The 12,857-nt window shown below is 42.7% G+C and overlaps 1 protein-coding gene across 8 annotated transcripts in view; it reads right to left on the bottom strand.

The window, feature by feature from the left end:
- The window catches only part of PHF20L1 (PHD finger protein 20 like 1), an 82,220-nt gene that overhangs the window by 56,754 nt on the left and 12,609 nt on the right, over positions 1 to 12,857 (bottom strand). For 6 of the 8 annotated variants that reach the window (XM_070748312.1, XM_070748318.1, XM_070748313.1 and 3 more), the window contains exons 3-5: positions 11,640 to 11,808; positions 10,854 to 10,938; positions 8,888 to 8,976 (exon numbers count right to left, since the gene is read on the bottom strand). In XM_070748312.1, coding sequence (XP_070604413.1) covers positions 8,888 to 8,976; positions 10,854 to 10,938; positions 11,640 to 11,808 — 343 coding nt within the window. The remainder of the gene's footprint in view (positions 1 to 8,887; positions 8,977 to 10,853; positions 10,939 to 11,639; positions 11,809 to 12,857) is intronic. The other 2 variants (XM_070748319.1, XM_070748320.1) reach the window with 1 other exon arrangement.

Genomic DNA, 12,857 nt, shown 5'->3' with positions numbered 1-12,857 from the left:
TCTAACCGCTGGGGAAGAACCCAAGGGGCGGGAGGGACGAGAAGGAGGAGGAGGTAAGGGAAGCTCATTGATGGTGGAGAGTTTGGCATCAATGGCCTTGGACAACACAGCAAAAATAGATTGGAACTCAGGAGGTAAACTGGAAATATCAGCAGGGATGGCAGAAGAATCCCTAAAAGCCTGGGAGGATCCTGGCTGGGGAGAATCTTCAATAATATCTGGTTCCTCTGGACCTATGCCCCATAGGTTAGGTTGGGGTCTGTCTAGGTTAGGCTCATCCAGAGATAACACAGGGACCCCAGAAGGAGGTAGACTAGAAGCCTCTGGGGGGTCTTGACTACTGATTACTTGGGCCTGCACTTTCAAACGTTTTGCTGATTTGTCATGGATTCTTTGTAGGGCTAGGTCCCTTCTCTTCTCGGCCCTGGTGACCTTGGTCGAGGGGCGGGCCCCTGGAGAAGAGGAGGAAGAGGCCTGGGGGATACTAGTAATCTCATCACCTGTAGGCCTGGCCTCTCTGGGACCTTTAGTTGTGCCTCTCTTGGGAAAGGTAGCCATAGTCTGACAATTAACAGAAGACAAGGCTGAGCCAATAACTGAATAAATAAGGAGAAGAATTTCAAGGACTTCCCAAGAGGAATGGATCCTGCTTCGAGGCCTCGAAGCTGCTGAGACTTGAGGACAATCTGGGCAAACCCAGAGTTCGTGTCCCCAAATCCAGCGGGGCCAGCCTCCCTAAACTTTTTAATTAAGTAAACCAAGGCACTCTGGTTGGAGGCTTAGCCGGTGGAGAATTTAGCCTGGGACCCCCAAGGCCCGCTCCGGGATCCACGCGGTGGACTGAGGCCTACGCGGCTGGCAGGAGGCCAACACGAGAGGCCTAAATTTAAAAAGGGCGCGAAGGCCTTCGCGCCGAAAAATCGCTCCGTAATATGTCTTAAAGGGGAAGCGATCGACTAAGTCCAGGAGACTAGAAAGACGTCTCACTCCGCAGGAGGTAATTCTTAAGCCCTTTAATATTTTATATACAATAAAGAATCAATAAATCAATAGATTAATACTTGCACCAGAACCTCCAGGCCAAAGGATTAAAAGAATCCACAAGCGGCCGCGGGGATCGTACACGGCAAAACCGCCGGGGGAAAACGAAACCGCAACTTCTCCAAAGGAAAAAAGCCGAGCCACAAACGGCTGGCGCTATTAGTGCAAGTAAATAATAATGATAAAACAAATCTTACTACTTTTGAAGAAAAAGATCGAAGGGAAGGTGTTAGAATGTTGAACGAGCTATCACAATACAACCGCAGGATATGCGAACTGAGCGAATTCTGGGGAAGGGGCGGATCCGGCAAGCTTTTTTAATACTAGGCTCAGTTCCACCGGATTGGACATGAGCAACCCATGTGACTGCTGGACCCGCTCCTTCAGTACGGAGAATCACCATTCTCACTCCACTCCTGGGGGAAGGATATTGCAAAATATGTATCCCATCCAATTCCTGCGGGGAAAGGATATTTACTCATTTGGATTTCTAGGCCGCCCTTTTCCAGCGGGCTCAGGGCGGCTTACAAGATAAAATCAAATATAAAAATACAAAATGTGAGAAACCCAAACGTAAAATCTAATCTAAAACCCCTGACAGTTAAAACCATTCAACTCGATTTAGCCAATCACAATCAAACTCTCATACAATCAGCCGGAGCAGAATGCCGACACTCAGCTCACGGAATGATGGTGATACATGGCTATACCTCGGAGGGCCTGTGATGGTTCGTGCGGCTGCAGTTTGGACTAGTTGCATTCTCTGAATGCTCTTTAAAGGCAGGGGTCCCCAAACTAGGCAACTTTAAGACTTGTGGACTTCAATTTTGGGAGTTGAAGTCCATAAGTCTTAAAGTTGTCAAGTTTGGAGACCTCTGCTTTAAAGGTAACCCATGTAGAGAGCATTGCAGCAGTCGAACTATTCGTATTGCAAAATCTCCATTCACTCCCCATTCCTGGCGGAAGGATATTGCAAAATTACCATTCCCACCCCACTCCTTGCAGAAGGAATTGCAAAATCTCCATTCCCACCCCATTCCTGGGGGAAGGATACTGCATAATCTCCATTCCCACCCCACTCTGGAGCCAGCCAAAGGTGGCATTTGCCGGTTCTTCGAACTACTCAAAATTTCTGCTACCGGTTCTCCAGAACCTGTCAGAACCTGCTGAATTTCACCCCTGGTATCAACCTTTTAAAAAAAAAAAAAAAAACCTCGTTTATCAAGTGCAAGTAACCCTTTTTTTCACTCTCTTACCCAGCCAACCACTCAGGCAAGCATGCCATCCTAATTCATCTTCAATCATCAAAAAACGGACTTCACTGCCTTACAACTAAGCCAACTCATTTCATATTTTAAACAATGATGTGCTTGAAGATTGCAAAACTGTATTATTGAGAACTGCATGATCGTCAAGAAATGGCGCTAGGCATTCAAACTGCCACTGAGCCACCATGTCCCTTCCCTATCCCTACATCTATTCTATTCTGCTCTGTGAATATTTTGCAGGGTAAATAGCTGTACCGTATCTCCTGGCAGAGTTTAAAATAATCTTGGGGAAATCAGAGTTCATTTCAGCACTCATGCGACACCATGCCATGAATCTTAAGAACACAATAAACTCTGCAAAGAAATACAGCTGAAGCACTAAGCCAGGGATCCCCAAACTTGGCATCTTTAAGACTTGTGGACTTCAACTCCCAGAATTCTCCAGCTATGCTGAAGAAAATATGACTTTAACAATCGAGTTGCTGAAGCGTGGAACTCATGACCGGACTCAATAGTGTCAACCCCTAACCCCCAACACTTCTCCCTTAGACTCTCCACGATTGACCTCTCCAGGTTCCTAAGAGGTCAGCAAGGGGCGTACATAAGTGCACTAGTGTGCCTTTCGTCCCCTGTCCAATTGTCTTTCCTTTATCCCATATATCATATATATTTTCTTCCTTTCATATATCTTCTCCTCTATTTTTCTTTATATATATTACCTCATGTCTATTCTCCTCTATGTATTGTGTATTGGACTAGCTAGCTAGCTAGTTAACTAACTCTAACTAACTAACTAACTAACTAACTAACTAACTAACTAAATGTCTTAAAGCTGCCAAGTTTAAAGGCCTCTGTACTAAGCCTTCAGGTGTTTCCTTTTAAAAAGCATGTGCTAAAACCTACCAACTCTGAAAGACTCTCCGAGATTTCTTCTCTGCTACATGCAAAGGCTTATCAAGTACTACAGGGATTCCCAACTCCAGGTTAGTGGACCACCACTGGTCCGTGGCATGTCAGAAACCAGGCCCTGCAAACAAGCAAAGCCCCATCCGGGGGATGCAGGCAGCACGGGAAACCACGCTATTACCGGTCCCTAGAAAAACTTCCCTTCAAGTAACCAGACCCTGGTGTCCAAAAAGGTTGGTGCTCGATATAGCAGGAGGACATTTATCTCTCTGTTTGTTAATAGAAGACATGAGTATATTTGCAAAATCAGGAGCCACAAGTAGACTACAAAACCTACAAAAAGGTTTCTCAGAAACTTTTCTAAGAAAATGTACCTCGTAGTTACTTACTATCACACACCATGTAAATTAACAATAGCAAGTTTTCCTTTTAAAAATGTTTTTTTCTTCAGTCCTCCGCTTACGACCTTGATGGGAGCTTGGCCATCACAGTTGTGAAGTTAGTGATGGTAGCAAAATGGTTCGCCCAGGTGGACAACCCAATTTTACGACCGTTTTTAAGGTGGTTCTAAATTGAACATTGCAGTGGTTAATCAAAGGTTTGCTATGCATGAATTGAGTTTGCTGAAAACCAACTAGTTTTTTCAACAAAACTGCCATGTGACAGCAGGACATTCACCAAGTGCATGTCATGAGGTCATGTGACTGCAAGAGGGGTCAATATTTTGGAACAAGGCTTTACATTCATAGGGAGGTCCATCATAACTTCAACAGGTAGCTAAGCAACCAGTCATAAGTCAAGAACTTATTAAACTCTTATGCCATCCCATCCCCTTATGCGTAGAGAGCAGTGTCTTGAAAATAAGGAACTACTATAGCTAACATTAGCTACACTGCAGGCAGTCCTTGACTTATAATAGTTTGTTTAATGACCGTTGAAAGTTAGAACGGTACTGAAGAAAATAACTTACAAGGAGTTTTCAGACTTACAACCGTTGCAGCATATCCCATGGTCATGTGATCGAAATTCACACCTTGGCAATTGATTCATATTTATAACTGTTGCCGTGTCCCAGGTCACATGATTCCCGTTGTGACTTTCTCACAAGCAGTGTCAATGGGGGGGAAGGCAGATTCACATAACGACATTTTGACTAATTTAACAACTGCAATTATTTGCTTAACAATTGTGACAAGAAAGGTCGTAAAACGGAGCAAATTCACTTCACAAATGTTTTCTTTAGCCAGTTGAAACGTTGGGCTCAATTGTGGCCCTAAGTTAAGAACTGCCTTGTATTACACCTTGCACAATTTAACAAATGAAATGTCTACTTTGTAAGCCAAGCTTTTACAATGGTTGCATTAAACACTGTGTTAAACCCTGGTTTGTTTTCCAATTTGTCACTTAGATTCACAAATCATTTTAAGCAAAAAACACATAAAAGGTAAAGGTTACCCTTGCACATACGTGCTAGTCGTTCCCGACACTAGGGGACGGTGCTCATCTCTGTTTCAAAGCTGAAGAATCAGCAGTGTCCGAATACATCTCTGTGGTCATGTGGCTGGCATGACTAAACGCTAAAGGCGCATGAAGTGCCGTGGTCCCTATTTTTCTACCTGTATTTTTAATGTGTTTTCAAACTGCCAGGCTGGTAGAAGCTGGGACAAGTAACAGGAGCTCACTCCATTATGCGGTGCTAGGGATTCGAACCACTGAACTCCTGACCTTCTGATCAACAAGCTCAGCTTCTTAGCCCGAGCCACCGCATCCCTTGTAAAAACCACATAAGCCACATTAAACCTCAGCATCAATGCTAGTGAACTCATGCTAGATATTTGTTTCTTAAGTCCACTTAGGACTGAGTCTTGAAATCTGAATATGAAAGTACAGTGTTCCCTCGATTTTTGCGGGTTCGAACTTTGCGAATGGCCTATGCCACGGTTTTTCAAAAAATATTAATTAAAAAATACTTTGTGGTGTTATTTCTATACCAGTTTTTCCCACCCGATGACCTCATACGTCCTCGCCAAACTAATAATTTTTGGAAACAAAATAATTATTGTTAATAAATAATTATGTTTATAAATATCAGGATCACTAAGTGTCTTATTCAATGGTGAGTACCAGTAATAATGGTGAGTAAATGGTTGTTAAGGGAATGGGAAATGGTAATTTAGGGGTTTAAAGTGTTAAGGGATGGCTTGTGATACTGTTCATAGCCAAAAATGGTGTTTTACTTCCACATCTCTACTTCGCGGAAATTCAACTTTCACGGGCGGTCTCGGAACACATCCCCCGCGAAAATTGAGGGAACACTGTACTGCAACGCCTTGATTTAATAGGCTTAATGTAATGGACATTTGATGGAAAATCGCATCTGAATATCGTTAGGAAACGATGGATAAATCCAGTGCATCCGAAATCGTCTGAATGAAGCAGTAAAAGTTTTGTTAATGTTATGACATCTATGGGAATTTACATAATTTTTAATGACCATTAAACAAAGGATGAAAATTGCCATAAGGATATTATTTAAATATCAATAGCTTAGAATAACAGGTTCCCTCCCTGCCCCCCAACTGCTTTTCTGAAGAGAGGACTTCTACAGTATCAGACCATTCATAAGGTGCAGTGGTTAGAGTGTAGTATTGCAGGCTGACTCTGCTGATTGCCAGCCGTTCGATTCTCACCAGACTCAAGGTTGACTCAGCCTACCATCCTTCCACGGTGGGTAAAACGAGGAGCCAGATTGTTGGGGGCAATAGGCTGATTCTGTAAACTGCTTAGAGAGGGCTGTAAAGCACTGTGCAGCTATTATATACTATTAAGGGACTGAACTGATGCCACTTCTGTAGGTGACCCACAGGGAGCAGTCTAGTGCTGGTTGTGTAGCAAAGTCAGTTTATTGTGTCTTGGTGGCAATGTGGTTAGAGAGGAAGTGTTGCAGACAACATCCTTCCCACAGCCTGGAGTTTAATGCTGACCATCTCAAGGTTGACTCAGCCTACCATCCTTCCAAGGTGGGTAAAATGAGGACCCAGATTGTTGGGGACAAGAGGCTGACACTGTAAACCACTTAGAGAGTGCTGTAAATCACTGTGGAGTGCTATTTAAGTCTAAGCGCTATTGTTACTGCTATCGAAATTTACTGCCAGGAATTGGAGTCTCACCAGCTCAAGGCTGACTCAGCCTTCTGAGGTCTATAAAATGAGGACTCAGATTATTACTGGCAATATGCTGACTCTGTAAACTGCTTAGGGAGAGTTGTAAAGCACTGAGAAACAGTATATAAGTCTGCTATTGTTATCATGTGGATTACTGGACTAACAAGACAAAGCTTTTAAGGGCAGCTTTTCCCTAGTCTGACTTTGAACAGTCTTTTCATTCAATGGGGACAGCCAGAGAATGTGGGCCTGTTAGGCACAAAAAATAAGGACCATCTATTAGATTGCAACTTAAAAGAGCTTTACTAAAGAATCTGATCACCTAGGGAGCCAGTTTGGTCTAGAACAGAGATCCTCAAACTTGGCAACTTTAAACTTGCCTGGTCTAGAAGTTAAGGAGAGAGTTCTAGTCCCATTTTTGCCATAAAAGCTGGCTGGGTGACCTTAGACCAGTCACTCTCTCTCTCAGCCCACGTCAGCTGACAGGGTTGTTGCGGAGAAAATTTTAAAAAGGCGTGTTGGGTATGATCACTGCCTTTTTTGTAAAATTAATAAAGGCAGGATCTAAATAATAAATAAGCAGTCAGCACAGATTTGGTACTGGATAAGAATCAAAGCAATTCAAGGGAGGGCTGGACTTGGATCTTTTGTGGCAATGTAAGGACTCTAAGCTGATGACATGTTTGACTCTACCCCCAGCTCTGCCTACTTGTCTCCTTCAGGGCCACACATAATTCTGAAACCCCTTTTCTGTGGCCTCAGGAGCCTCTTCTCCAACCATAATTGCTGAAAAATAGCTGCATACTTTCCCGTCAATCTGAAATCAAACATTTCAAAGTACAGTGGTACCTCTACCTGCAAACGCCTCTACTTGCGAACTTTTCTAGATAAGAACCAGGTGTTCAAGATTTTTTTGCCTCTTCTCAAGAACCATTTTTTACTTACAACCTGAGCCTCCAAAACTGTAACCGGAAAGGGCAGGGAGAAGCCTCTATGGAGCCTCTCTAGGAATCTCCTGGGAGAAAACAGGGCTGGGAAAAGACAGGAAGAAGCCTCCGTGGGGGCCTCTCTAGGAATCTCCTGGGAGTTAACAGGGCTGGAAAAGGCGGGGAGAAGCCTCCATGGGCCTCTCTAGGAATCTCCTGGGAGTTAACAGGGTTGGGAAAGGCGGGGAGAAGCCTCCATGGGGCCTCTCTAGGAATCTCCTGGGAGGAAACAGGGCCTCCACCCTCCCTGTGGTTTCCCCAATCGCACACATTATTTGCTTTTACATTGATTCCTATGGAAAAAATTGCTTCTTCTTACAAACTTTTCTACTTAAGAACCTGGTCATGGAACAAATTAAGTTCGTAAGTAGAGGTACCACTGTATGCTGTAAGGCCAAAAAAGACTCAAATAAATTTCCAAAACCACAGAACCCGAAGGAGTCATTACAGGTGCAGAAACCTGAAGTAAAGCATCTGTGCTAGGTAGATAATAATAATTTATAATAATTAGATTTGCATGCTGCCCCTTTCCGACGACTCAGAAAGTCCAACATAAACTTGAAAACATTAATTACTAAGGAACTCCACTAATAATATTTTCCACTGTAAAACTACTCACTCAGTATTTTTTGCCTAATATCCAGTTATGATTAAGTAGTTTTAAAAAGCAAAGACATTCAACAAATACTTTGCCAAGCCCACAAACATGACTCAGCAGTACCACACCCACAACGGTCTTAAATAAGCTGTAAATGCAGGCCTCCGGTGCTCATCCCAGCCATTAAAAAGCTGACTACTGGACTAAAACTGCATGAAAAGAGTGGCCTGTCCACAGATTTATAATCCAGATTTGCCCAACAGTTATTGCCTTTAAATAATGGCACGTGTTGCTGATACAGAGAGCCTTTTAGCAATAATTAAAATTTAAGAGCCTAGATCAATTATGGCGAACACACGCTCATCGGGCCTGCACTCAGGAAAAGCCAAATTTCCAGCTTCTAGCATGCATGTGTGCCCAATAATCTGTTGGCTGGTGTACATGTGCACTCCGGTTTTTGGCACTGCCATGAGCACAGACAGCTGATTGCCGCATGTACACGCACGCCAGAAACCCAGAAGACAAGCAGACAAAGCCGTGCATGTGGGGCCACATGGCTTCGCACGCCACTTTGGGCATGTGTGCCATAGGTTTGCCACACAGGTCTAGATCTAAGGTGGAAGGCATAGGAAAGGCCAAAATGATAATGAACCCCCTTCCTCCTCCTTCTGCTATTCCATTAGCACAATGCCTTGGTTTTGAATTTTTTCTCTTTTTTTTCTTCGGGGAAACAAACAAGAGCAGAAAACAGTGGTGTTGACTACCATGTATGTTTATTAAAGTGTATCTTTCTGATTTATCCCCCAGCCTTCATGGAGTCTGTGGATATGGATTATGTGACACAAACTGGAATGCAGGTGAATTAAATTAATGAGGAATTATGAGACGTAACTTGACATGGAAACTAAGTGGAACTTCGCTTACCTGCCCTTTGGCATCCTCTGGCATGGATTTGATGTGTATTCTTTTGAGACACCGAATCACTCCATCATAAAACTGTACAGTGAAGGTTCCTAGGACACCACCACCAGAAAGAGAAAGTTACTTACTTATTTAAATGATGCTTTAGTTCTACAAATGGCACACACACACCCGCACATCAGCTCAGGTATTTCATGTCACCCATGGCCCGCAAGTTTCTTCCAAATTCATGCAACACTTTGAGAGGAATGGGGAATATATATTAAGAGCTACTTTGGACTAGTAGTTAAGCCACCAGGATAGAAATCAGGAAACTGTGAGCTCTAGTCCTGCCTTATGTATAAAAGCTGACCGGGTGACTTTGGGACAATCACCAGGAGTTTGTGAGTTCTAATCCTGCTTGAAGCATGAAAGATAGCTGGATGACTTTATTTTTATTTATTTATTTGTTTGTTTGTTTGTTTGTTTATTTATTTAGTCCAATACACAATGAGGGTTTTATACACTATATATACTATATACACATAGTAAAATACATGATGAAGGTTATAGAGGAGATACTCATAGTAAAATATATCTAAGAAATAATAGAAAAGAAGATATAGGAATAGAATATATCAATGAAAGAATAGAAGAAGAGATATAGGAATAGAAGAAAAGAATAGGAGATATAGGAGAGCAATAGGACAAGGGACGGAAGGCACTCTAGTGCACTTGTACTCGCCCCTTGTAACTGACTTTGGGTCAGTTACTCTCCCTCAGCCCAACTCACCTCACTGGATGGTTGTTGTGAGGGAAAATGGGAGGAGGAAGAAGTAGTATTTGGTATGTTTGTCACCTTGAGTCATTCATAAAAATAATAAAGGCAGGATTTTAAAAAAATCTAAATTTAAGTATCAATTTTAATACAGTGTGATTTTTCAAATTAATGTTTCACCCAGTGTAACATATGCAGGATTCATTTTTAAGGGAATAAATGATCAAAAAGTTCAGTGTACTGAAAAACAACTGGTTGCTACAAGCTACCTAAGTGCTCAAGCAAGGCACTTACATTAAAGCTTTTGACATGTTATTTATTTGATGTACACTCGTATCCTCTGCTTTAGGGACTACTCAAGACAATTAACACATAAAATATAGTAGAAAGAGAACCTATAAATATAAAAGGAAGGTGATACTAAAACCTACAATGATAAACCTGTCATTAAAAATGCATGTTAAAGAGGTTTCAAGACTGTGAGCCAAAATTCTTATTCAGATTGGGCTTTTCATAAAAATCTTTATCACTCGTTCTAGGAAAGGCTCAGATCACGATCCATTTAAGGTTTTGAAAATTAATATCAACGCCTTAAATGGCAACTGCAAGCCATTTTAAGGATAATGTAATGCAAAGCAGAATGTAGTAATCAAATGATGGCAATGTTGTTTGTTTTTAAAAAAAACCAAGCTATTTAATACACATTTTATTGTGTTCCATACTGCAAAAAGGTTAACTTAAGTAACTGCTGTTTGACTAATTGAGTTTATACAGTATATACAAAGTTCAAATGGAGGACTTCTGGCTTCAGAGTCAACGGGCCCACTGGAAGTCAGGAGGCTTCAGTGGGGCCCGTGTGTATGCATGGGACCAGTGGGGGGGGGGGGGTTGCGCATGCACAGGGCATTACATTATAGGTGTAGGCACAAGCGCACCCTTTTGGCAGCCAAGCCAAAAAGGGTTCACCATCACTGGCATAGGGTCTCCTGCTTGGGTGGAGGGGGTTGGACTAGATGACCTACAAAGTCCCTTACAACTTGGTTAATCTGTATCTGTTATTATTATTATTATTATTGTTATTATTATTTTTATTATTGTTCTTTGTTTATTATTATTATTATTATTATTATTATTATTATTATTAATAATAATAATTAGACTTGTATGCCGCCCTTCTACAAAGACTCGGGGCGGCTGCTACTTGATACAAACCTTCTTTGTTAATTGCTTCAATTTTTGCAGGGTAGTATCGGCAATCTGTCCAACGAGCCAGAACCTCTTCTCCTGGTTTGAAATCCTGTTTAAAAAAAAACCAGTGAGGGAATGTGAGTAACTTCAAGGGGAGGAAAAATTCCAAATATCCAAACACTACCGGTAGTCCCGAATTCACAACCATTTGTTTAGCGACTGTTTGAAATTACAATGTATGAGGGGAAGTGACTTACAACCAGTCCTTGCACTTACAAACATCATAGCATCTCTATGGTCACGTGGTCAAAATTCATCTGCTTGGCAACCGGCATGTATTTACAATGGTTGCAGCATCCTCAGGGTCATGTGATCACCATTGGTGACTTTCCCAGCTAACCTCCTGACAAGCAAAGTCAATGAGGGAAGCTGGGTTCATTCTCCAACCTTGGCAACTTCAAGCCTGGCGGACTTCCAGCTCTCAGAATTCTGCAAAGCTGGCTGGGGAATTCTGGGAGTTGAAGTCCACCAGGCTTAACATTGCCAAGGTTGGAGACTGCTGCATGAAGTCAAACTCTGTGATTAACTGCAGTGATTTTGCTTAAGAACTTTGGTAAAAAAAAGACCGGCAAGTCATGGGGCACCGGACTTAACAACCTCCTTACTTAGCGACAGAAATTCCGATCCTGATTTGTATATAGGATTAAAGGGTTTCATTTTTCCATGCTCTCAGCTACAGTTTGTGCCTGCGATCATGGCCTGTGACTTCCACTTAAAGCCATTGTTCATGAGGACTGGAGAAGCGCTTACAATAAATTCGTCATCTTTTAGGCCCTCCTTCCTCAGCGAAGGCCGCTCCAGCGGGCGCAATCGATTGCTATCCCAGTAAATCCATTCGTCGTAACGATGGCTCCAGCGTTCAAAATGAACAAGCATCTTTCCTTCCTCATAGTCTATCTTCTCAATGCGTGAAGGATACCTTTGGAAGACAAACAGAAAAACGATAGTTCAACGGCTTCCTCTCCGCAACAGAGTAGGACGGGAGAGTTGGAAGGACCTTGGAGGTCTTCTAGTCCAATCCCACTGCTTAAGCAGGAAACCCTGCAGCATTTCAGACGAATGGTTATCCAGCCACCTAGAGCATTTATGTGAAGTACTCTGAATTAAAAGGCTAAGAGGAAGGAATGGTTTCTAGTAGCTCAAAAATAGCCTGAATTCCTGCACTGTATGATGGGATCATACAGGTAGTCCTCAACTCACGATCACAATTGGGTGCCATAATTTATGTCGCTAAGCAAGACAGATGCGAAGTGAGTCGTGCCCACTGCTGTGACTTTTTTTTTTTTTTTTGGCCATGGTTATTAAGTGACTCACTGCAGATGTTAAAAGGATCATATGATTGTTACGTGAATCCAGCTTCCCTGTTGACCTGGGTTGTCGGGACGTTGCAAATTATATGACCCTGCGATGCTGCAACTGTTATAAAGACACGCCAATTGCCAGGTGCTCAAATTTGATCGTATGGTCGCAGGGACACTGTAATGATGTAAAAGAGCAAGTTGGAAGTCATTCTTTTTCAGTACAAACTTCAAATAGTTTCTAAGTGAACTGTAAATAGAGGACTACCTGTATTACATTTCTGCATATTAGAATAAAGCTTTCAAATAAGTGACTGCCTAGTCCAGCAATGGCAAACCTTTTTTTCCTCGGGTGCCAAAAGAGTGTGGGCATGCACTATTGCGCATGTGCGAGTGCCCAGACCCATAATTCAATGCCTGGGGAGGGCAAAACAGCTTCCCCCACCTCCCAGAGGCCCTCTGGAGGCCGAAAACACCTGTTTCCCAACTTCTAGTGGGCCCAGTAGGCTCCTGTTTTCACCCTCCCCAGGCTCCAAATGCTTCCTTGAAGCCAAGGGAGGGTAAAAACGCCCTCCCCCATGCCCCTCAGAGGCTTTCTGGAAGCTAAAAACGCCGTTCTAGAGCCTCTGTTCGAGCCAAAAATCAGCAGGCTGGAAAACACATGCCTGTT

Source organism: Erythrolamprus reginae, chromosome 3 (genome assembly GCF_031021105.1).
Source record: "Erythrolamprus reginae isolate rEryReg1 chromosome 3, rEryReg1.hap1, whole genome shotgun sequence".
Taxonomy (NCBI): domain Eukaryota; kingdom Metazoa; phylum Chordata; class Lepidosauria; order Squamata; family Dipsadidae; genus Erythrolamprus; species Erythrolamprus reginae.
The sequence above is the reverse complement of the archived record's forward strand: the minus strand, read 5'-3'. Positions and strand labels throughout refer to the sequence as shown.